At 43.7% G+C, this 26,634-nt stretch overlaps 1 protein-coding gene and 1 pseudogene across 1 annotated transcript in view; both read right to left on the reverse strand.

Moving 5' to 3' along the window:
* Synj (synaptojanin) overlaps positions 1-24,454 on the reverse strand; it is a 265,110-nt gene extending 240,656 nt beyond the window's left edge. Inside the window, exons 1-2 of the mRNA XM_080267540.1 lie at positions 24,331-24,454; positions 9,465-9,554 (exon numbers count right to left, since the gene is read on the reverse strand). Coding sequence (XP_080123666.1) covers positions 9,465-9,554; positions 24,331-24,454 — 214 coding nt within the window. The remainder of the gene's footprint in view (positions 1-9,464; positions 9,555-24,330) is intronic.
* LOC145393599 (5S ribosomal RNA) lies at positions 708-827 on the reverse strand (annotated as a pseudogene).
* Positions 24,455-26,634: the final 2,180 nt, after the last annotated feature.

Below are 26,634 nucleotides of genomic sequence, written 5' to 3' on the forward strand. Positions count from 1 at the left end.
ATGGAGAATGAAAGACTGACTAAGAGGGTGTATGTAGGTGAGGTGGAGGGAGGGAGAGGGAGGGGTAGACCGAGGATGAGGTGGAGGGATGGAGTTGAGAGGTATATGAGGGAGGGGGGGGTGAGTTGGGGGGAGGGTAGTCAAATGGTGGGTGACAGAGTGACTTGGAGGCGTTTTGTCTGCGGCCACCCTTTGCGGGATTAGGACGTCGGGCTATAGATAGATAGATAAATTATAAATGTGATGAAATGTTGGGTATGGCTCTTGATTTCGTTAAGCAAGAAGAATTAAATTCACCTTAACTAACAACACATCACCCGGTGGGGGTGGAATCATATGTCAGACTACCAAAAACACTGAAACATAACGACAGTATACCTAATATATAAAGACACGAATACCAAACATACCATGACAGTGCCTAACACCATTCATTACATTTCACTAATACAGTACAGTAATAATTAACACCAGGTCGCCCATAAGGATAAACCAAATCAGAGTTTTAATACATGTATACTTATTATAGTGAAGGGGATTATTTTCTCCATTTATCACTCTCTATCTGAATCAGGGGTTATACACAATTTTCCATCCATCCATTGCCAGACGCCATGTATCCCAAACAGGGTGGTCAAGGGCTTAGAGTTAATTGTTTTACAGGGAGGGGCACTAATCCTCCACCAACCCCACTTGACACGTAGGGATGCCAACAGCATCTGGTGTTCCCAGGCGGTCACCCATCCATGTACTAACCAGACCCAACGTTGCTTAACTTCGCTGATCGGACGGGAAGCGGTGTACTCAACGTGGCATACACAATTTTATGTTAACAATATTCTGCAAGCCCCACAACTAGGAAGGTAGGGTTGAATGTGGGCCACAGATCACGGGTTGCCTATGTAGCATGGCACTCATCCGACTGGTGTTGCTCTTTAAAAACACTTGGAGAAGAAGTGATAGGGAGGGGTGGGAAGGGAGAGAGAGAGGGGAAGGAGAGACCAGTTGTTGATTTTTTAAATATTACAGTATTATTATTTCACCACTAGCCAAGGCTGAACAGTTTCCTTGGAAAGTCAAAGCCCAACCTGGCTGCACTAATGCTAGGGAGAGTCATCAAACTGGGGTGAGGGAAAAGATATGGACCAGGAGTAAATATGGTGTCCATCCCACAAATCCTGGTGACCAGCAAGAGCCTTGATTTTGTGACCCTTCAGACACGAATCCAACTAACTAATATCAGGGTAAGTTATAGGCTGGATCGAGGGATTAACAAAAACTACTCATTGTTAATGGCATAATAGACGAGAGAAATATCACCTCAGGCAGAGTAAATATCTGGAAGTGAGAGAGAGAGAGAGAGAGAGAGAGAGAGAGAGAGAGAGAGAGAGAGAGAGAGACAGACAGACAGACAGACAGAGACAGACAGACAGACAAACAGACAGAGAGAAAGCGAGAGAGAGAGAGAGAGAGAGAGAGAGATGGAAGGGCGGGAGAATAATGGAAACGAGGAAGGGAGAATAAGAGAGAGAGGAGGGGGAGTAAAGAGAGAGGCAGTGGGAAGTGGGGGGGGAGGGAGTACGAGAAAGAGAGAGGTAGAGGAGGCGGGGGATGGGGAGGAAAGACCAGTTTCCTTCACACATACAGTAAAAGTATTATCAGAGTAACTAAACATCTGGCTGACTGAAGGGATTATCAATATTCACAGAATATCATCCCAAGGTAAGTAAACAGCTATAAGTATATATGTGAAGGGAAAATGAGGTGGGAAACATAGGACATTGTACACTTGGATATGAAGTCAATGTTAACAGATGACACCTAGGAGAGGCAACTCTGAGGTGTATAAGAATACTCGTGGCCAATAGTATGGTACATAACCCTTCCTAATTGTGGGTGTATTCTTCAGTCTTTCAGCTATTTAGACATCAAAACACACATGGTCATATCCAATATAATGCTAGACACCTAAGAAAGCAATGCATAAACAACAGAAATTCACAAAAATCCACAGTAAAGTACTTAACATCCAGTGAACGGCATACAGGCATAGTAACCCACTAGCCTCCAGCTTATGTTGTTTAACAAATGTCAAACACCTCTTCCTCCTCCAACTACTGGAGCTGGGTGATGAGTGGGGACATTCAGTGAGGTGATGAAGGCCTACCCACTCTGAAAACAGCCGCAAGCTCATGTTTAACGACAACTCAACAGCTGTCGATGTGCTCAGTTGTGGGTCCAAGAGTGAAGGCGGGGGCTGAAGTGGTGGTGGTGGGGAGAATGGGTTTGCACACGCAGTGAAGGTAGTGGGGAGAACAGGTTCGCACATGTGGTGGTGGCAGGCTTGAAAAAGGAGTCGATCTTGGTCTGATGACAGATGTGGCAATTCTGATGGAGGATGACAGCTTCCCTGACAGCCCGCAGATCCATCGCCAGCTTCAGTGGCACCAACTCAACGTTGCAGTGCAAGTGCTCAGCACATTCAAGCACCTGAACTATGCCGGAAGTAGTGAACCAAGACAAGGGAGTGATGGAGTGCCAGGGTGCTCAGAGTCAAGGTCTTTGTCCTTGTCCTCATCTCTGTCCTCTGTCGGCCCCGCACAGACAGCAGCAGCGATCTCCTCATAAGACAACGTCTGATAACCTGGATTGCTGTCGCTGACTTCCAACCACTCCCTCACATCACTGACGTCCACATCCTCGCCTGCCATACATAGATGAAGGTGGAAATCACCCATGTCATATCCCTCAAAGTTGTACAAGGCCTCGTATCCCTGAAGGAGATGAGACTAACCACTTTCGAGGATTTTGACGGAGACTTTCTTCCAAGCATTCGTCCAGTTGGACACCACAGACTTGATGTTGTAATGGCAAAGAATTTCCAAGGTCCACTCCCCATATGTGTTGAGTCCTTGCTTGTCCTCTGGCACCACCATCACCTCGTCGAGAAACCTCCGACAGTACAGTCTCTTTGCTGGCATAACACTTTGGTCCATCCTCCTTTCGGGACTTTGGCGAAAGCTTTGCCATTGCACTTGACATCTCAAAGGCTTTCGATCGAGTCTGGCATAAATCTTTAATTTCCAAACTGCCCTCCTACGGTTTCTATCCTTCTATCTGTGCCTTCATCGCTAGCTTCCTTTCTGGTCGTTCTATAGCCGCTGTCGTAGACGGCCATCGTTCTTCTCCTAGATCTATCAACAGTGGTGTTCCTCAGGGCTCTGTCCTATCACCAACTCTCTTCCTTTTATTCATCAATGATCTTCTAAGCTGTACATCTAACCCTATCCACTCATACGCTGATGACTCCACCCTTCATCTTTCCATTCGGTTCCCGCAACGCCCATCTCAACAGTTACTTCAAGAAACAAGGGATGAGGCTATGGCACACCTAATGTCTGACTTGGCTCATATCTCTGACTGGGGTAAAAATAATATGGTTGTCTTTAATGCATCTAAGACTCAGTTCTTACACCTATCAACCCGCCAAAATCTTCCACAGGTATACCCACTAATGTTTAATAATATTCAGATTAATCCTGCATCATCCTTGAACATGCTTGGGGTTTCATTTGCTCGGGACTTATCTTGAAAGATCATATTACATCTCTTGTAAAATCTGCTTCCAAGAGATTGGGTGTGCTAAGCCGACTCCGCTCTTTCTTTACCCCTGCACAATTGTTGACTCTATACAGAGGTTTTATTCGCCCCTGTGTGGAGTACAACTCTCATGTGTGGGGAGGCTCCCCACATACAGCTCTTCTCAATAGGGTGGAGTCAAAGGCTTTTCGTCTCATTAACTCTCCTCCTCTTACTGACTCCCTTCAACCTCTGTCTCTTCGCCGCACTGTTGCATCTTTATCTCTTTTCTATCGCTACTTTAATGGTCACTGCTCCTCTGAACTGTCTGCTTGCATTCCTCCACCTCTACGACGGGCGCGTAGCACCCGTCTGGCAGCAAACTCTCATCCCTTTTCTGTCCAACTCTCTAATGCAAGAGTTAACCGTTACTCCCAGTCTTTCATTTATGAAACAGGTCAGCTCTGGAACTGTCTCCCTCTGTCTGTATTTCCTCCTGCCTATGATCTCCAGTCTTTCAAACGTAGTGTGTCCAGGCATCTCAAAATGATCGGATCTTGAATTTGGCTCTCTATTGTATTTTGTTTTTCTCTTGGAGGGAACTGTTACTGCGGGCTCATGGCCTTTGGTTCCTTCTTCCTCGCATAAAAAAAAAAAAAAAAAAAAAAAGTTGTATTCGGTGGCAGAAACATGCACCTGATACGACCGTTGTCAGCAACCAATTCCTTCCTGGAAGATGCGCACAGGCATTGTTGAGGATCAGGAGTGCCTTCACCTGATTGCGAGGAATACCAAGTTCCTCCATTTGATAACGGATAACCTCCTTGACAAAGTGTCTGTGGAACCAGTCTCTATCTTACTGGTAAACCAGGCCTTCACTGAATGGTACCACACAACAGGCAGGCTATCCATCAACTCACCGACACAAAATGGCTGTTTTGCACGCCCAACAATAATGGGCTTAAGGCAGTGCCTCCTGTTAGCACTTGCGCAGTACAAAACTGAGACATGCTGTTTGGACAAGTTCCAACCAGGCAGTCATCTCCCTCTCTTCTACCAGGGTGTTGGTGGGCATGGAGTGGTAGAAGAGGACAGTTTCATCTGCCTTGTACACTTGACCGAGAGCATGGCTCTCATCCTCGATCTGGTGCTGCACTTTCCGGCAAAACGGCTCAACATCCTCTGCTGTCGCGTCCAAAGCCTCACCATGTGTCTTACAGCCAGTAAGTCCATGTCAAAGTTTGAACTGGAAGAGCCAACCATCAGATGCCTTGAAGTCGTGCGCATTGTGTAGACATGCAAACTTCTCGGCTGCCGCCTTCAGCTCGGTCCCACATACTGTACAAGCATGCCAGTATCCTGTTGTTGGCAGAACCAAACCAAAGTTGACTGGTCAATGACAGCATGGCAGAACTGAAACATCACTTTCCTGTTGCTCTTCTGAGTGGCATCATCAAAGTCATGTCTGCATTTAGTCAGTTTGGCCCTTGATTTCTACATATTAAACAAGGTTGAACAGGGCAGATCATATTCCCGCAGAATGTGTGAAGTGGTCCAGTCCACATCAACCTTGCTCAATATCTCATGCTTCTTCTCCAGAGTCAGAACCTTCCTCTTTCACTTCTCGGGTTGAGGTGGGGCCATCAGCACATGCAGAGAGGAAAATCACAACTGAAGAAGATAAGGAACCACCACAAATGCAACAAAGGACGCAGCCACAGTTACAACCCGGAGAAGCAGGCACACACTCATGAAAGAGTAGCAGGAAATGAGGTGTAGTACCACCACGTGAACACAGTGCTGCCATGTCTCTGCCGACAGTTATGAGTACACATGTACAAAGTGCCAAACTGACCTATGAGTGCAAGGGTCAATTTCACTCGGCCAGGCAAATGTTGCCATGCAGCAGCAACACTGGATCCCTGTACATCATGGCCTCAGGGAGCATCCGAATAATCCGGTTGTCCATGCAACTTTGACTATTTGGTAGGGAGCTGGACGGTCATGCGTGCCCAGGAGTGTCCGAGTGATCTGGGCAGCTGGGGGACTTTAACCATTAGGTAAGGAGACGGAAGGCCACTTTTGCTCGGCTTGTGAGTTAGGGTCTGTATTACTCATGTGCAACCGGTAGCATCCAAGTGATCCGGGTGGCCAGGAAACTTTGACTGTTTGGTGAGTGGGTGAACAGCCATTTCTGCTCTGCTGGTGGGTTAGGGTTTGCCTGCAATACTCTCACATGGCAGGTAGCGTCCAAGTGATCTGGGTGGCCAGGGGACTTTGACCATTCGGTGAGGAGACAGACAGCCATTTTTGCTCAGCTGGTGGGTTAGGGTCTGTATTACTCACGCATGGCCAGTAGCATCTGATTGATCTAAACAGCTGGGGGACTTTGACCATTCGGTAAGGAAGCAGAAGGCCAATTTTGCTCAGCTGGTGTATTAGGGTCTATCACCCATGCTTGGTCAGAAAGGCCGGCCGGTCACCAAACCAATTTTTTAAATTTGTAGGCCGCCCAACCAGCAATGCCTGAAATTTGATGTTCAGATATGGAAAAAGAATTCTGGATATGGAAATAACAGAGCCAAAGCCTAAAGTTCAGAAATGGAGCATGTCTGGATATGGAGTGTCCAGATAATCGAGCGATTACTGTAATATGAGTAATGTAACCATAAAGCGTTTTGACTGAGCACAATGGGCAACAATATGCAGTAAACAAAAGAGCTGAGATCTTCCAGGGTTCAGGCCTAAAGATTTCAACTCATTATGTTGGACAAGCTTTTGGGGAGAGACCATAATAACTGAAAATGAGATCACTGGTGAATTTAGCAACTGGCTCAACTTTTAGTCATAACATGTAACTGAGACTCTAGTTCCTTATGTGAGAACCATAAGGGATGCAGTCTTATACATTCAAAGGCCCTGAGAAATAACCAAAGTTGGAGAGGAATCTGACCTGAGTTGGCCCTGGACATGTAAAGACTAGTGAAAAGAAGCTGTCAAAGGAGAAGTGAGGTTAACCCCAGGGATATGCAATTCAATCGACCATATCAGCTGAAAATCTGTACAGTATATGGAGCCAATTTTTTTACTCTTACAGAAGTAAAAAGTGTTATGCCCAAGGTTTAGAGCTTGAACTTATACACCTTATGCCACAAACCAGAACATTTTAGACCAACTGATTCATGAGCTATAGCCTATCAAAGTTGAAAAAAAGTTACTTGTCAAGGTGCCACAACTCCCATTTTCTATGTGCTCCCACCCCATTTTCTCCCTCATTCTTCCCCTCTCTCCTTCCCACCCATTCAGCACTTAGTTCTGATTGGCTGGAAGGGATATATGTCACAATCAGGGCAGAGCATGTTTTCCCCAGTTTTCCCTGAGCCCTCAATCAATCACAATCAGTATCCAGCGTAATCCTGAAAAAGGATCGATCAATCCTGTTGACACTTTAGGGGTTAAAGAACCCCCATTGTAGCACACATGCCCAAAGCTGACTCATCTTAAATAATTTCAACAAAAAACAATCTCCATCAAAAACCACACCAGCAGTAAGAGAGATATATAGGTTTTGATACATTACCAAGATATATCCTGAAAAATCTTGAACAAGAAAGACATTAACGCCTTCGGGCCCTTGATTTATGTCATACATCATAACAGTCCAGCACACCAGACTGTGATGTATAACAAACATTAAACATTTGTTTAGTGTATACAGGAAAGCTGGGAGGGCTAGCTCGCCTGCCTGCTACTGTGGGTATGTCTGGGTAAGCTCACCAGGCTACTGTTTAGCTCCTCCCACTTCTGGTGTTCACGTAATCATTTCCTATGTTGGTGTCTTGTGACTCCTGCAACCTGGACATGATATATCTGAGCTGATGAGAGAAGAGAAACAATAGCCATTTTTCAAAAGAAAAGGCATTTGTTTGTGCATTTTTTCCCCTGTTTCCCCCTCAAGATGAAAGAAGATAGTGAAAATTTGTGTGACGAATACCTGCCAAATGAAGATGAAGCTGATAGTGATGATGACCATTCTGATAGTGATCTAAGTGAAACAGAAGATAGTTTAGATATGTGGGAAGTGGAGAGTGGGTGAGTCCTTGTGCTCAACATGTCTGAAGACCATCAGCCACAACCCAAGCCAGTTTCCTGACATGTTCTAAGGCATCAATCCTGCATGCAGCTCCACATCTTTTTTTTATTCCATTTGTATCCTCAAATCTTGAACCTTTCAGCTGGATCTTCAATTTAGCCATGTCAGGAGAGTAGGGAACCTGCTGGACCTGTGTGATCCTGTGTTTGGCAAAAAAAAATCTTGGATTAGATGAGATGATGGGCTGGAGTTTTATCGTGATGGAGCTGCCAGTCCTCTGCTTCCAACAACTCTAATCTCTTGCAATGCACTGCATTTTGTATGCAACAAAGAACTCCCAGCACTTTTTTACTGATTGTTCAGCATTCTGGAATGTACGGTACTTGTAATGAACAACACCCTGGTAGTCTGGCAGGGCAGGGGGGGGGGGGAACAGTCAGCATGAACTTCATCTTGCTCCTAATTTGCCGTGCCTTCTGTAGCCCTAGCTTCATTGCCAAACTCTGCTGAATCTTCCTGATGGCTTCCAATTATGTGTCATCAAGTTTTTTACAACATTTGATGCAATAACACAGCCCGATTGGCTCAGTCATTGCAGCACAAAACGAAAACGCGACGAACAAGAACACATCCTCAAGCACATACTGCTCGACAGCAACTGGGCGGAGCAGAATGAACATATACAAATATGTGCACAACGATTCAAGATCATGCTCCACTGAGTTGCATCCCCTTGCTCCTACTGGTTTATGAGGGGGGGGGGGGGAAGTTGGATACTTTTCGATCTGACCTCATGGCTTAAATTCACTCCTTGTACTACCCACAATGCAATAGGTAGGGGTGTGTGGATCCAATATGAAAAAAAAATAATTATGTGACAGGCACACGTTTTGAATCTGCAGTGGCGAGGTGGGTTTGAGTCCCACACAAATGAGGGTTCTTACTGGTATGATGTTATTACAAGGACAGTGCCACTTGAAACTGCATTTGTCCTGATCATCCTATCTGCAGCTTACCAGAAAGGAGTGGAAAGCACAGATAATAATGCTGCTGCTGATGAATTTCAGTTCATTTTTCACCGTACCCTCTAAGTCATTACCATAACTACAACTGCAAACAAGATAAAGAAGCAAGACATGACTTGTATCTATGTCAACTTAGCAAGTGTTTTCTTAACAGGGTGTTTTCTTTTTTTTGGGGGGGGGAGGGGGGAAGGAGAGACGTTGTCAGTAATTAGTAAAGCCATCAGTAAGGTATCTGAAAAGCATGAGTGTGAATGACAAAACTTACTTCACAAACACAATAACTGTGCTGTCTGAAGGCCCTCTATATACCAGTGCAGTCATCCTTCGTTTACCATAGTTTTGACTTTGCCTACTTCAGTTATTTACAGATGAGTAAAACATCACAAAATACAAAAAACATTTGGGACAACAATGAAATGATGCCAAATCATCACAACACACCACACACTTTAAACACGTAGTTTATAATGTCTGGTAATGTATCGGAGCACCGCAAAGGGTTTTTAGGCAAACATATAATCATATTATAGTTGTGGTGGCTCCTTTACATTAGTTTTTATTATTTGCTGATTTTTACCATTCATGTGTGTGTCTGTTCCGTAGCACGTGAACAGCAGGGGATGACTGTACTCTATTTAAAGGACAAGAATGCTTTAAGCATACTAGTATGCATACTTCAACACTACAAATGGTACAGTTCTACATACGGTATTTTAATAATACTGTATACAGCACTATACAGTACTGCAACTCCAAACTAAACTTACGAGGGCAGACCTGCAGGACCCCAAGGCAACCATAGGCATCCAATACACGAGCATAGTGGTCCCCTCGGATGGCATCAGTTTCTGGTTGAGCTGTCCAGGAATAAACACACATGGTTAAAGAACAGTACAATAAATGCAAAGCTTCGCTTAGTCACAGGTCCCTACACTCCTATGGGGCAATAAAGCACATGATGATGGATAGATGGATGGATGGACCATTCACTACAGAACTAGTAATCATCATCATCATCTGGAGTTCCTTTCCCACCCTAGGGCAGGGTGAGGAGTAGCAACATCCAGACAGCCCAAGTTTGCCCAATCCAATGAGCCACGCTTCCATTCACTCATCATTCAAGCCCCTAGAATCATGGCTCTATCTGATACGCCAAAAACATTCACCACATTCTATAGCTTCACAAAAACGTATCCGATAGAGTAAATCCAGACACTGTCACGTTAAAAAGGGGTGCCAAATCCCTGATCATGCACTTCTTCCCACAACATTCATCCAGTCAGCTCGAGCTCTTGTCAGTTCCCTAGCCCCACCTACTCCCATACCTCTTCCTCATACACTCATCCACCACATGCCTCGTCTCCCCCGCGAATGTGGATTTTCCGTGAATGTTTGGTGCACCCTCCTGTAAATGCCTCTACAGCTGCAAATCACCCCCAGTAAGCAAGTGTGCATTTACTGTACCTAATAAACCATGTCTGGGACCTGAAAGCAGCATACAGTAAAATATCACAAATGGATGATCAAGTCATCAGCCAGATATTTACCCCAACTTCTTACAACCATACCTATTAAATTCATGCTTGGCTCCACAGAGGGGCAATCCGCAAATCTGCGAGACCCGCGAAAGCTGATTCCGCAAATGTGGAGGGCTGCCTCACTCTCTTCGATTCTGGTGTCCATAGACTTCTTCACTCCACATCTCTCATGAATCACATTATTTTGTGTTCTATCCACTCTCTGTACTCCACATACATTCCTCAGCAGTTCCATCTCCACTGCTCTCACTCTTGACTTTTCATTTTCATGCCACAGAATAGTTTCACATCCATATGATTAAAAGATTATAGTTTGGGATTGTAGTACCAGCCCTCTGTCTGTGTCAGGGTATACTGTACTGTACCCAGAATTGCTCATGTATACAGTATTCATGTAATGTCTTTTTAGAATGTATTAATCTGCTTTTACAGGTGTTATAATGATCTGTAGGTAATAGGAATAGCTATCTCTATCTATCTATCTATCTATCTATTGCCAGACGCCACAATCCCGTAAGGGGTGGCCATTTGACTCTGAGTTACAGTATTTGTTTTACGGGGAGAATCACTAACCCTCCACCAACCCACTTGTTGACACGTAGGGAGCACGCATGGTTTGGTTATGTGGTTACCACCCAGCGTTGTAAATGGTTTCTTGGCTTAAAGGAAACCATTTGGCTTGTCACTCAATGTAAAGCCACCTGTAAAGAAAAGCAATAAGTCACAGGAAATATGGGAGAAACAGGAAGAGAGGACGGCAGGCACAGAAAAAGAATGGTAAAGGCTAAGGAAGAAGTAGGTAGCACTACATCAAGTGAGTGAATGATGGTCGATAGCTAAAACACTGAAATCAGTGACTTCTGTGGTAGGTTTGATATATTTGCGGAATTCAATATTCACAGGGTGTTATAGTACATGACCCCTGTGAATATTGGGACTTGACTACGTTGGGTCTGGTTAGTACTTGGATGGGTGACCGCCTGGGAACACCAGATGCTGTTGGCATCCCTACGTCAAGTGGGGTTGGTGGAGGATTAGTGCCCCTCCCTGTAAAACAATTAACTCTAAGCCCTTGGCCACCCTGTCTGGGATACATGGCGTCTGGCAATGAATGAATGAATGAATGAAAAAATGACTGTACAGTAAAATTAACACAATTCCCTTGCCCACACATCAGCTGTACTGTATACATGACCGTGGCCATGCCTTCCTCACACGACTGCTGTCACTCTATCCCTCATTCACAACTCAGCTGTTATGCAGATAATTTTAAAATTTAGGAACTGCAAGTGCAGTAATTTTGTTGAACAAAACAAACCTTTATTTCTGTCAGCTAGATTTTATCTTCTCTGTCAGCACAAATGCATTCTAAGATGAATTTGTACATATGAGTACATTCATCTTAGAACTAATTTGCACTGGCAGAGAGGATTAAAAAAAAAAAAAAAAAAAAAAAATCTAGTTGATAAAAATGAAAGTTTGTCTGGACAAAATTACCATGCTTGCAATTCCTACATGTTTATTTTATTACCATATCTGCAAAACAGCACAGCGGCAAGTGAGGGGTGGGGTGACGGCAGTTGTGAGGAAGAAATGGGTGGGCCGCAGTTGTATATATAGCTGATGTGGGAGCAAGGGAGTCAAGATAACTCTACTGTACATTTCTTTCCTAATCATCAGTTCACCAATAAATGCTCAAGATTTATTTCTTTCATTTATTTTTCTGTTTTGAGATATGAAATAACAACTAATATTTAACAAAATGGACCTGCCATTAAATGTTGCACTACTGAAAAACACTGCAATAAGGTGTGTTATGTTTATGGGACATGCTTAAGAGAAGATTATGTTTCAAACAGAATTAGTGCTGTAAATCAGCATGCAAAACCTGATTAATACTGGTATCGGTCTCGAAAGGGAAAAATTATCCGATAATTGAAATCACATTGGAATCAGTTAAGTAATGATGAAAAATATATAAATGTTTGTTTTACTCAATTACCCAAGACTCCAGTACCTATTTCTCCACCATTTTAGGTGTTAAATAATGCTGAAGTGATGATTATTTTTAAAAGATATGATCATCATTTACTTCTGTTGACTGTCTTAAGTGGTAAAATTCTTGAACTAAAACATTAGGAATATGCAGACCATAAAACAGTATTATATTAGCATGAAGGTTGACACAAATACCTTGACAGCAGTCTTCTGTCAAGGAGCTGTGGCAAACTGGTAGTCAGGTGGTTTACACACACACACACACACACACACACACACACACACACACACACAGGAAAAAGGAGTGGTTTAATAGAAGGTGTATGATAACAAAAAAAGAGCAAGACACAGAATGGAACAATTGGAGAAAGAGAGGTAACAACAGAACAAAGGAAGAATATAAAAGAACTTGAAATGATTACACAAGAATACATAGATAGGATGAAAGGAATTTTGAAAAAGGTATAACAGACAAATGTAAGGATGAACCCAAACTGCTTTATAGATTTGTCAATGGCAAATTGAAACAAAAGGAAGGAATCACCAAACTGAAAGTAGAAGGAGAGGTCTATAAAGATGCAGCAATGCAAGCAGAAATAATGAACAAATATTTCCAATCACTTTTCACTAATGAAAAGGAGTTTGTGCAAGGGGAGGGAGTGACTAGAATGTAGTGATGAAAGATATAAAAGTGGGAGTACAGGAAGTGAATAAATTACTGGAAACTCAAGACATAAGGAAAGCCCCAGGACCAGATGGAATCTCTAATTGGGTACTGAAGGAATGCAGAAAACTGGTGGATAAGATTCACAGATTAATAGTGTGTTCTCTGGAAGAGGGGAAAGTGCCTCAAGAATGAAAGAGGGCAAATATGGTACCAATTTATAAGGGAGGAAACAGGGAAGAACCCCTGAATTATAGACCAGTGTCCCTAACCAGCATGGTCACAAAACTGCGAAAGAATTCTGGAAGATAAATGGATAAAATATCTGGAAGAGATGAATATTTTGGCTGATAGTCAGTTTGGATTTAGAAGTGGAAGGTCATGTGTTTCCAACCTGTTGAGTTTTTACTCAAGAGTGATTGACGTGCTACAGGAGAGAGATGGTTGGGTGGATTGTGTGTATTTACATTTGGAGAAGGCCTTCGACAAGGTACCTCATAAGAGACTAATGTGGAAACTAGAGCATATAGGAGGACTGAAGGGGAACCTCCTGGAATGGATGAGAAACTTTTTGAGAGACAGACAAATGAGGACAGTAATAAAGGATAGGATGTCTGGATGGAGGGAAGTAACAAGTGGAGTCCCACAGGACTCGATGTTGGCGCCAGTAATGTTCCTGATTTATGTAAATGATATGGTAGATGGAGTGAACAGTTATGCAAGTCTGTTTGCTGATGATGCAAAGATCTTAAGGAAGGCAGAGGTTGAGGAGGATTGTAAAATGCTGCAGGAGGATCTGGATAGGATACACGATTGGAGCCGGATGTGGGAAATGAAATTTAATGCAAAGAAATGTAAATTATTGGAAAGGGTAAAAGTACCAAGAGGCCATCATTGAATTATTTGATGGGTAATGAACCAATCACAAAAGCGAGAGAAGAGAAAGATTTGGAAGTGCTGGTCCAGGACAGTTTGTCACCTGAAAAACACATTAACAAGGCAGTTAGAGAGATGTATAAACTCCTGACTAATATAAGAGTAGCTTTTCATTATATGGATGAGATGATGAAAAAATTGATAGTGGCCATGATTCGCCCCAGGTTAGAATATGCAGCAGTACTGTGGTCCCCACACAAAAAGAAAGATATAAACAAGATTGACAGAATACAAAGACCAGCAACCAAAATGGTCCCCAGTCTGGCAGATCTGTTGTACAAAGAGAGGCTGGAAAAGCTGGATTTGCCTCCTTAGAAGAAAGGAGAAAGAGAGGAGACATGATTGCAATGTTCAGGACCATGGTGGGAGTAGATAAAATTGACAAAGATCTGTTTTTATGGGATAAGAGAGTAACAAGAGGACACAGAATGAAACTGAAGAAACCAAGCTGCTTGACAGATATCAAGAAATATAGTTTTCCTTATAGATGTATAGACCTGTGGAATAGCCTGGACAAAGAGATCGTGCAGTCTAAAAACTTTTTCATTCATTCATTGCCAGACGCCATGTATCCCAAACGGGGTGGCCAAGGGCTTAGAGTTAATTATTTTACAGGGAGGGGCACTAATCCTCCACCAACCCCACTTGACACGTAGGGATACCAACAGCATTTGGTGTTCCCAGGTGGTCACCCATCCAAGTACTCTAAAAACTTAAATGAGTTTAATGCTAAATTTGACTTACTGAGAAACAGCGACGGGACCCCACGAGCGTAGCTCATTTCCTGTATATCACAATTAGGTAAATACATTTAGGTAAATACACACACACACACACACACACACGAGTACCAACTTGCAAACCTTGTATGTATCGCATGGTAATGAAGAAGCATGGGCAAGTTCTATACGCAACATATTGCTATCAACTAAACGATTGTTTTGCTCTAAAACAATGGTTTCCAACCTGTGGGGCGTGCCTCCCTAGGGGGGCAAGAAGGGCTGCCTGGGGGGGCGCGAAGGCTTGATAAAGAGGGTAATTATATTTGAAAACTATGAATTATGATGGAATTCAGTAATTTCTAAATACTGTATGGAGAAAATATTTCAGATATGAATAAGAAATCTGGTTATCTGAATATATAAACAATTTCAAAGATTAAGAATCTATGATATTTATTGACATGTGCCAACTATGCCAGTAAAATACTGTACAGTCTTTGAGGAAGGGGGGCGAGGGGAATGTGTCATTCAGTGAGGGAGGGCGAGAATTAGAAAAGGTTGCAAACTACTGCTCTAAAAGATGAGCTTAAACAGTTTTGCCAAATGTTGTTCATATCCTGTCTCGGAGTAACTGTCCCTTTACTATTGAATCTTCTTTCTTACTTTTTGCGGAAAGTCATTTTTTTCTTTAGACTACAGAGGAAAGGGTGTAAATATTACAACTAAATAAAGAATATATGATAATAACTAATGGAAGCAGGCAGTTAGCACTTAATGCAACAGCATTTGTACATTATTTACTTACATAAACACACACGGCAACCACACTCACAAACTCCAGTACACAGTAATCACTCTAATATCCGGACGCCCAATAACCGAACATCCCCACTAACCGAACCTTATCGTCCTGGGATCAAACATTCCCAAAAAAAAAAAATCAATTTTTTGCCGTCCGTAATTTGAACTTGCAGCGCGTGCCGCGTGAGAGCATTGTTTTGGTTCGTCATTCCTCCGACGTCCGATAGAGCGCCGCTGCATCCTCCCCACTTCCCGCCTGTCTCTCACCGCGACTGGACCTACGCTCTTCGCCATGGCTGCCCACGTGCTCGCTTTTGTGGTGGTGCCGTACTTGCTGCAAGGCCTCCTGCTGCTCTCTGCCCTCCTCTTAGTGTGTGTTATGATGGCCCCGCCTCCTGAGAAAAGAAAGAGAGTGGTGTTGACTCTGGAGAAGAAACGGGAGATATTGGAGAAAGTTGATGCGGGTTGGTCTTCTTCACGCATTCTCCGCGAGTTTAACCTGGCCCGGTCGACTTTGTTCGATATCAAGCATTCCCGAGACAAGCTCACGCAGTACATGGCTGACTTCTCGTCGAGAAGCAAACGCAACGTGGAAAGGAAGGTTATGTTTACCCCCAAGTATGCAGAAATTGACCGATCCACGTTGATTTGGTATCGACAGCAACGTGCAGCTGGTGTGACAGTACGTGGAACGGAGCTGAAGGCTGCTGCTGAGAAGTTTGCAAGGCTTCACGACGCCATAGACTTCAAGGCATCCGAGGGTTGGCTCTTCGCGTTCAAGTTGCGACATGGCCTTACTAACCGTAAAGCACATGGCGAAGCATTGGACGCTAACGAGGATGGAGTTGACGAGTTTCGGCACAAGGTGAAAAGCTTGATCGACAGGGAGGGCCTCACTCTCGGTCAAGTCTATAACGCTGACGAAACTGGCCTATTCTATCGCTCGGTGCCAACGAACACTCTAGCTGATGAGACGGAGAAGCGTGTACCTGGCCGCAAGCTTTCTAAGGAACGGATATCTGCTTTGTGTTGTGCCAATGCTAACGGCATGCACCGGCTTAAGCCCGTTATTGTTGGCCGTGCAAAGCAGCCTCGGTGCCTTCGTGGGGTGATGGATGTCCTTCCTGTCGTATGGTACCATTCTTTGAAAGCATGGTTCACAGCTGTGATTTTCAAAGACTGGTTTCACCGTCACTTCGTCAAGGAGGTCATCCAGTACCAGACGAAGACACTGGGAATTCCTCGCGACCAGGTAAAGGCTCTCCTTCTCCTCGACAATGCACCTGCCCACCCGTGCGACAAGGACTTGGTTGCTGAGAATGGCCGTATTAAGTGCATGTTTCTGCCACCTAATACGACTGCTCTCATTCAACCCATGGACCAAGGAGTGATCGTGGCAACAAAGCGCCTGTACCGTCGGAAGTTCCTGGACGAGGTGATGGTTGTTCTCGAGAACGAGGACGAGCGCAGGGAAGGACGTGACACTCGAGGCAAGCGGACTTTGGAAAACCTTCGCCGCTACAACATCAAGTCTGTGCTGTACAACTGGGCTAGTGCATGGAAGGAAGTCCCTGTGAAAACTCTTGAAAATGGTTGGTCTCGTCTGCTTCTCGGAACAGACGTGGAGTACGATTTCCTAGGGTTTGACATGGATGACTTCCATGCACGGCTACGTACGCACGGCGACGATGTTGATGTGGATGATGTTCGTGAGTGGTTGGACGACGACGAGGGCGATCCTGGGTATCAGACGTTGTCTGATATCGAGATCGCGTCTTCGGTTGCTGGTGTCAGTCCCGAACTTGAAGATTCCGACGACGAAGGCGATGATGATGCGGACTCCTCTCAGCAGGACACTACTCCAGCCATCCCCAAGCTGAGCGCACTCCGGGAACATCTAGAGTTCGTCCTAGACTACCTGGAACACCCGGACTGCGACAGGGAGATGGGGCCCTTGGGACTCGTGGAGGAAGTGCGTGCTTTCCGGCAGCGCATCATCAATCGCCAGAATCGTCGGTCCTTGCATCAGTCAACGATTGACAGTTTTTTCAGGCCTGTGACCCCCGCTGTGCCAAGCCCTGGTTCCACTCCGTTGCCTCCCCAAGACAGGCCCTCATGTTCCGAGCCACAGCCCAGCACATCAGCTACAGTGGAGTCACCGCTCGATGTGAGTTTGCGGCTATCTTCAGAGTCTTCTGTAGTCGGTACGCCATCACCACGACCCACCGATGTACCCCTTGGTCGCCTGCCAGTGATACTCTCGGACTCTGACAGTGAATAAACAGCAAGAACTTCTCCACTAGACCACACGGGAATTTTGAGTGTTGTGCAGTGAAAAAAACGGTGTGTTGTGTTAAGGTTTTCGAAATGAGAGAAAAGACTCAGTAGAAAAGAAATTTAACGTAACTAACCTTCTTTGTTTTGGCTTTGGAAAATAAAAAAAAACTTGGGAAAAGTTAATGTGCAACACTAAATTATAATGGAACATTATTTGGACTAAAGTGAACACTGTGAAGAGAACGGACTTCTGTGTGTTATTGACTAAGTTCAGTGCAAGACTTCAGGAAGAGTGTACTGCAAGTGCTTCAGGAAATCGTTCTTACTGTCAGAGTCCGAGAGGAGGCGGTTATTCATCGAGGTGGCCAGGGACTTGCTGTAAGTAGCCAGAATGTTTCATATTGTACTTTTTTCCATACTATACTTACCAGAATGTGTCATACTGTACTTTTTTCCATACTATACTTCCCTCATGCATGTGCAGTAGGAATGTGTTTTTCAGAGTTTGGTTCGGTTAGAGTCCATAAGTACCAGAATGTTTATTAATGTATGAACATACTTCTAAACCCTCATTTTATGTTTCTTTTGCATTTATTTCAGTCATTTATGTGCCTTATTGGTGTGATTTGGGTGTTAAATAGGTGCTATGCATGTCCGGAGGGAGTTGTATAGGTGTTTCTCTGAGTTAGGGTCCATAAGTACAAGTCCATAAGCTGGGGCCCAATATCCGGACGAAACCAATATCCGAACCTACCGATGGCTCTATTGATCCGGATATTGGAGGGGTTACTGTATAACTCACTCTCAACTCGCTGTTTTTGGACTCTCAACTCGCTGTTTTTGGCCTTCAGTTCTTTCCTGTTTTTTTCTCCTTTCCCACTCACTCACTAATTATTACCGTACCATAAAAACTTTTAATGGTTTTCAGTAAAGAAACTTTATTAAAATGCAAAACAGTGTCAAGGTAACAGCATTCTTTTCACACAGAATCAGGCAAAACAATGAACTATTCATTTAACATAATTTTAATGTTTCTTTCGTTCATATGCGATATTGACAGTATATTAATATCCGCATCAGAAAAAATGCAAATACAGTAAACCCTTCATAAGTCGAACACTATGGGGCTCCAAGCTAGTTCAACTTACTGAATTTTTCAACTACCTGGAAACACTTGCAAGAAAACTTATATTACCCCCCCAATAGTCACAAATTATATGTGATTACTGCACTGTACTTATTTATTAACAATAAACTAAAGAAGGTGAGAGAGGGTAGCGTTTGGAAACTCCCTGTACTGTTGTTTCCAGATGATACTGTGTTGTTGAGTGAAGATGAAGGGGAGCTGCAAGGCTTGGTGGATGAGTTTGGGAGAGTGTGTGAGAAACGGAATTGTGAATGCAGGGAAGAGTAAAGTGATGGTCTTTGAGAGAGGTGAAATCAGCGAATGTACAGTGAGGTTGGATGGTGAGGAAATGGAATATGTGAGTACTGTACATTTATGTACCGTACTTGGGTAGTCTATCTATCTATTGCCAGACGCCTCAATCCCGTTTGGGGTGGCCACAAACAAATCGCCTCCAAGTCGCCCTGTCCCCCGCCATTTCACTCCCCTGCTCCCAACTCACACCCCCCTCTCTCATATACCTCTCCACCCCATCTCTCCATCTCATCCTCGGCCTCCCCCTCCCTCTTTCCCCCTCCACCTTGCTCACATACACTTTCTTCGTCAGTCTTTCACCCTCCATCCTCTCCACATTGTTTATAAAAATAAACAATAAAAACAATTCGATGCACGTCATAGGCTAGGCTAGGCTAGGAGGTTGCATAGGTGGAGGGTGAAATAGTCACTTAATTACATAAAGTTCTGCACTTATTTATCAGGGCTCTTTTTTGGCGAGCCACGCTCGCAAATGAGAGTATTTTTGCCCTTCAGCGAACAAATTTTACATCCAAGTCGCCTTTTGGTGAGGAGAAAATACATCCACTTTGGCGAGGAGTAAACTACAAAATAAGTTAATCTCACTTAAATGAACAAAAAAGCACGTTGTGATCGATTAATAAGTCTTACTTTGTCGCCAGTGTGAATGTTTAAAACCTCATTATATGATTCTAATCATCACAATGTGTAAATAAATAAATATATTGTTAGTAAAATATTTTGTTGCTTACGAAATATTTTACTAACAATATATTTATTTATTTATACATTGTGATGATTAGAATCATATAATGAGGTTTTAAACATTCACATTGGCGACAAAGAAAGACTTAATAATCGATCACAGCAACGTTGGGTCTGGTTAGTACTTGGATGGGTGACCGCCTGGGAACACCAGATGCTGTTGGCATCCCTACATGTTAAGTGGGGTTGGTGGAGGATTAGTGTCCCTCCCTGTAAAACAATTAACTCTAAGCCTTTGGCCACCCCGTTTGGGATACATGGCGTCTGGCAATGAATGAATGAAAAAAAATATTTCGGCTTGTAGTCAGTTTGGCTACTAAAAATTTATTTGGCTCATAAATCTGAAACTTTAGGAGCTAAATGGCTTGCAACCATCGGCAGTTAGCAAGAGCCCTGTTTATGTCATTTTACACTCAATTAAACTAATATGTAGCACATGAATGATCATAAAGTATGGCACTTGGAATATCTATCTATTGCCTTGATGCCTTAATTCTGTAAGGGGTGGCCACAAACAAATCACCTCCATGTTGCTCTGTCCCCTGCCATTTCACTGCCCTGCTCCCAGCTCACACACCCCCCCCTCTCATATACCTCTCCACTCCATCCCTCCATCTCATCCTTGGCCTCCCCTCCCTCTCCCCCTCTCCACCTCACTCACAGATACTCTCCTCATCAGTCTCTCACTCTCTATCCTCTCCACATGGCCAAACCACCTTAATGTGTTTCTTCTAACACAACTAAAATGTGGTCAGAGTTCGACTTAATGGAAATTTCGCCTTGTGCAGGGTTGACTTATCGAGGTTTTAATGTATCAACGATATATCGGTTCAGCAAATTGTACTGGCAGCGGCACTAAATGGAATCTGTTAGTGTGCCCCCAATGGAATCTGTTAGTTGCTATATTTATTGTACTGTACCATACAGTAAATATAGCGATGATGTAGCCTATATGTGGTAGGTGGTGGAGACCATCATCCACTCACTTGATGTAGTGCTGCCTACTCCTTCCTTAGCCTTTATCATTCTTTTTCTGTGCCTGCCCTCCTCTCTTCCTATTTCTCCCATCTTTCCTGTCACTTCTTATTGCTTTTCTTTCCTGTACAGGTGGCTTTACATTGACTGACAAGCCTAATGGTTTCCTGTAAACCAGGAAACCATTTACAACACTGGGTGGTAACCATATAACCAAACCATACGTGTTCCCTACGTGTCGACAAGTGGGTTGGTGGAGGGTTAGTGCCCCTCCCCGTAAAACAACTAACTCAAAGTCAGGTGGCAGCCCCTTATGGGATTGTGGCGTCTGGCAATAGATAGATAGATGTAGCCTATGTATAAGAGCACATTATATCAGAATATACTGATATGTTTCTGATATATCCAGGAAAAATCAGGAACTGGGAAAGTAAATTTCCCAAACATCCTGGTTAACTGGGACTGAACTGCGAACAAAGGTTGCTAAATGAGGGGGAAGTTCTGTCGCAATTTGGCCACTCGTTATATCCGAAATTCGCAAAACCGGGGAAGTTCAGTAATCAGCCCACAGTGACAACAGCATCCCTTCCTGGCATAGTGAGTGTACTTCAACAGCATCCCTTCCTGGCACAGTAAATGTACTGTAACAGTACTACATTATACTGTATTCTTATTATAGGTACTGTATTTATATGTACAACTTCATGCAATATTGTACTTACATGTACAACTTCATAAACCACTGAATTCTCCATGTAAAACTTTACTGAGTTTAGTTTATGTTTGATAGTGCTGGACCGAACGACTCCTCTTATATAGTGAACTGAGTTTGGTAATCCCTCGGAAATACCAACCCCTCATATATAGCAAACTTTAGGATATAGCAACCCACCCCTGCCCCCAAATTAGTTCTTTTTATCGCGGGTTTACTGTAGCTATTTTGTTTGTACCGCTATTTCTATTTTAATCAATTTCATCAATGAAGTATATCTTATACTATAGTATCTTTCTTTTCAGCATAAAAGGTCAGTTACTACTGTTGCACTGTGGCCCTCAAATTTTACCATTCCATTCTAACTTTGGCATTCTTTGATGCTAACTATGGCATCATAATAGCCTAAGGATATTCACTTTTCAATCCAAATGAGGTACGGTATATACAGTATTCTTTATTTTATAATTTTTATATCTAGACAGTTTCATGAGGCTTTTGGAAGTCTTTTTATATGGGAGAGGTTATATACGGTAGTGTTTGGTTATTAATTCACTAAAAGAGGCCTGCTTTAAGCTGAATAAAGTATTCATAAGGAGGTAGGAATAAAACTGAAAAAATAAAGGACCATCATCGCCCTGTCCCCTGCCATTTCACTGTCCTTCCCCCAACTTACACTCTACTGAAGAGGTTCTGATAATGCCCCTCCAGTATAATTTTACCAAGGCCCCTTCTGACAAATCTATATTAGCCTACATACTGACAATTCCTTTGTTACTGGAGAAGAAACTTTCCAAAAATTACCTTTCCTGCAACTCCTCAGTTTAATTTGTCATAAGCTAATATTTTACCAAACAGGCGTAGCAATTCCAATTATCGTACAGCTACCTATTCTTACAAACTCACGATCTAAGGGAAGGTCATTTTGGTACATATGATGAATTCTGATTGCAGAAAGTGACAGGTAAACATTAAAGCCACCAGTTGCCCATAGCAGCCTGTAACTGACTGGACACACTGATTATCACCAATCTCGCCGATGGGACACATCAGTGTATCAAACATTCAAATCTATAGTAAATCTAATGATCCAGCCTAACCTAATCAAACTTTCCCTAACTGGAAGAGAGAAGCCCTCTGGACCCCCTAATTTTAGCCACCTAGGACTGCCACTTAACATAACCTTACATGTCCCTGAATGTGTATCAGGCGACATCCCAGTCTAAGCCCTAACCAAATTACCCTTCCTGCAACTCCTGAGTTTAATTTGTCCTAAGTTAATTCTTTACCAAACAGGCGTAACGATTCCAATTATTGTACAGCTACCTATTCTTACAAACTCACGATCTGAAGGAAGGTCATTTTGGTACATATGATGAATTCTGACTGCAGAAAGTGACTGGTAAACATTAAAGCTGCCAGTTGCCCGTAGCAGCCTGTAACTGACTGGACACGCTGATTATCGACGATCTTGCCGATGGGACACGTCAGTGTATCAAACATTCAAATCTATGGTAAACCTAATGATCTAGCCTATCCTAATCAAACTTTCCCTAACTGGAGGAGAGAAGCCCCCTGGACCCCCTAATTTTAGCCACCTAGGACTGCCACTTAACCTAACCTTACCCATCTCTGAATACGTATCAGGCGACATTCCAGTCTAAGCCCTAACCAGTGCAACAAAATACCGAATCGGCAATCATTTACCGAACTGGCACTTTTAACGGGAAAATGTTGCAGTTTTTTTCACCCTATAGGTTCATACACACCTAGCCTAATTATCTGATATCCAGTAAAAAATTGTGATTAATTTAACAATCAATAAAAAAATTAGGATTCAGAGCAAAACATGCTAAAGTTAGCAGATCTTTCCCTTTTAGACTGCCAACATACTTTGACAAACTTTCATTTTTAATATATATTGATTTTACAGTGCAAATAAATGTATCTGCACATTAAATCAATACCAGGTACCGTATTTATACAAACCAGTAATCTGTCAAGGTAGGTTGTCAAGCTAAAAGCAAAAACACTTCCACCAACTTTAGTATGTTTTTGCTCTGAATCCTGATTTTTTTTTTTTTTTTTTTTTTTTTTTTTTTTTACCAGTACCATAAGTTAAGCAAAAAATTTTCACAGTAAATAGAAGTGTATGAACTTATATGGTGATAAAAATTATAATATCTTCTTTCTAAAAGTGGCAATTCAGTATATGACTGCCATTTTGGCATTTCCTCGCACATAGTCCTAACTTACTCAAACTAATCTATCATGACTTAACACAAATGAAATTATCCAAATCTAACATATTGGTAGAGGATATGAAATTATGCCAAAAACAAGATGTGCATATGGAGTTTGGCAGCAAGTTCTGCTCTTGATGGTAACTTCATCAGGGTGATGGCATGAGTCATATAGCTAAACAAGTCTCTGTATTTCACAGGTAAAATTTTAAAAGATGACCTGTATCTATGGTGCACTATAAAGCGTAACAAGTAACCTGTGCGACTAATTTCAATAGGAAATAAGGAGAGGGCATACTCATTTGGCAAAGAATAAATACAGTAATGTGTCAATGTGAAAGCTCCAATGGGCTGACAGGCTATTTAAATCATGTAAAATAAGCTACGAAATACTAAGAGTTTATTGTCACTGGGTACATCTTTCCTTGAGATAACTATGTAATTCACACACGCAAAATGTTCTCACAGCCTCTATGATTTATTATACTATTATCACTACACTGAGGTGTATCAATGTATTGCCTGCACACAGCTGATCTTGCTGTATAAGCACATAACAAATAAATGTAGTTAGGTACTTACACAGAGTAGCAACTGTTCCTGCTTGGAACAGAAGACTGTTTTTTGACTTCTTGTTTTCAAGTAACACAGCGAAATCCGCATTTGGGTCAGTTTTCTGGTAAAGACGAAGGCCCAGGGAAGCCATCGTCCTAATCACATCTGAACTGTCAGCCAACACTGACCTCCGAACCGTCCCCCATTTACTCAACATCTTACACTGTTCTAATAAAGAAAATTATAAAGATTAGTCCAACTATAGCTATATTTATTTGTTGCTTGCAAATTCATGTGGTACGTTGATTCCTACATCCTCAAATACTTGAATTTATGATGATGATGTAAAGCCAATGTCAACTCCAATAATATGAATCGGATGAGAGGTACGGCTGCGTGGTGGGTTTCTAGTATTTCCGATCGAAGCGGAACACTATAACAATACATGCAAATAATGATATGAAATGATCAGTTAAATTACAGAATAATTATAAACATTTAAAGTATCAGCTCCATGAATACAAGTGTTACAAACAGGCTGTTAAGGATTAGATGCATTTTCTCAGTGCAGGAAACACTGAATGCAATCACTGACTTGTTATTAAAATTAAACTGTTAGCAGTTCACCTCTCACCTCTTGATTACTCCATTGACACTGTGATACGACAGCATCCATATGATTAGATAATTCATGAATAGAATAGTACGAACAGATAATTCGTAGATTACGACTGATAATCTTTGCACTCACAACATTATTTCCCTTTAAAACTATTTTAGGTATAATATCCTCACTTTCTATCTATCTAGCCAGACGCATGAAGCCGTAAGGGACGGCCACAAACAAATCGCCTCCATGTCGCCCATCCTGTACTATAGTCGCGGCGCACGACTCTGAGGTTGTCATTATTGTACCCTGGCAACCTACCATTCAAAAGTGCATCCGATTTCGTATCATATTATGCAGGAATATATTTATTATACACGAATCCCATGCGTCTCAATTATACATGAAATCAGATGCACTTTTGAATGGCAGGATGCCAGGGCACGATAATTAAAATGCCGGGAATAGTGAATGAGGGCAGCACAACCCCCCCGGAAGAAGCCTACTGAGGGGCAGACAGAGTGCGACCCGGCCCTGGGCGACAGGGACATAAGTTCGGCCGGGCCGCGCGCCTCTATGACCCGAAACTCACCCACCCCCTCCATGGCAGGAAAAGGAGACTACCTTGCGGGCAATCTGGCCCTCGACAGGATCGGGGTGGAGCTACTTCCTTAGCTCCAAGCAGCACCCCAGCGACGGCCAGAAGCTGCACTCCTTGTGAGATGGCCAGTAGCCACTCAGCCCTTCAGGAGACGGCTAGCAGCTGCTTGGAAGGCCTTCAAGAGACGACTGGTAGCCGCTCTGCCCTTCAGGAGATGGCCAGTAGCCACTCCCTCTTAAGAGCCACGGCCTGTAGCTGGGCTCAGGTGATGGCCGGTAGCCATGCCCTTAAAAGGCCACAGCCTGTAGCTGGGCCCCACGGCAGGAGACGTCCGGTAGCCTCTCCCCCATCAGGTGCTGCTATACCCCCATACAGGAACCAGCAATGGCCGGTAGCCGCACGGGAGAGAGAAGGGTACGTCCCCTCTCCCCCTGTAGTTGCCTCAGAGGACAGTACACAGGCAATGGCCTGTAGCCGTGACCGTTGGCAGGAGATGGCCTGCAACCGCTCCTCATTGGCACATCGTCCTCTATACAGGGCACAGGCAACGGCCGGCAGCTGCACTCCGCCTGCATCCCCATCAGGGAGTCAGGCCCAGGCGACAGCCGGTAGCAGCACCTATGACGAAGGGACGGCCGGTAGCCGTCCTCGTTTTGTTGCCCACGGGAACCCAGCAATGGCCGGCAGCCGCGCCGGGGAGGAGCACCAAAGCCCCTTGCCCCCTGTGACTCCACTAGGAGAAGGCGTTCTGCCATCAGTCCTGCCAACCAGCGGGGACGCAGACAACCCTACTGTCCACCACCAGCGAGGCAACCTTCAGGAGGAAGGCCTCAGCCTCAAGGATCTGTGGAGAGGCCCTGTACTATCTCCAAGGCTATTCCCTGCGCAGCCAGCTCCAAAGGGACCCTACCTGACAGACTCCGACGGAGGCCGACGCCGCAGCCCACTCCTGACGGCATCCTTGACAGCAGGAGACCACAGCCAACGGACCCCCAAGGCCGCCTCAGGACCCCCGGGCGAGACCTCTCCCCACCCTGACGCAGATGACACTCGTCCTCCGTCAGGCGCCTGAGTGAGCGCTTCCGGAAACTCTTCGGCCCCAGTCCCGAGGGCCGGACCCCAG

This window comes from Coenobita brevimanus, chromosome 24, assembly GCF_032717465.1.
Source record: "Coenobita brevimanus isolate Jiangsu-jjx chromosome 24, ASM3271746v2, whole genome shotgun sequence".
NCBI lineage: Eukaryota > Metazoa > Arthropoda > Malacostraca > Decapoda > Coenobitidae > Coenobita > Coenobita brevimanus.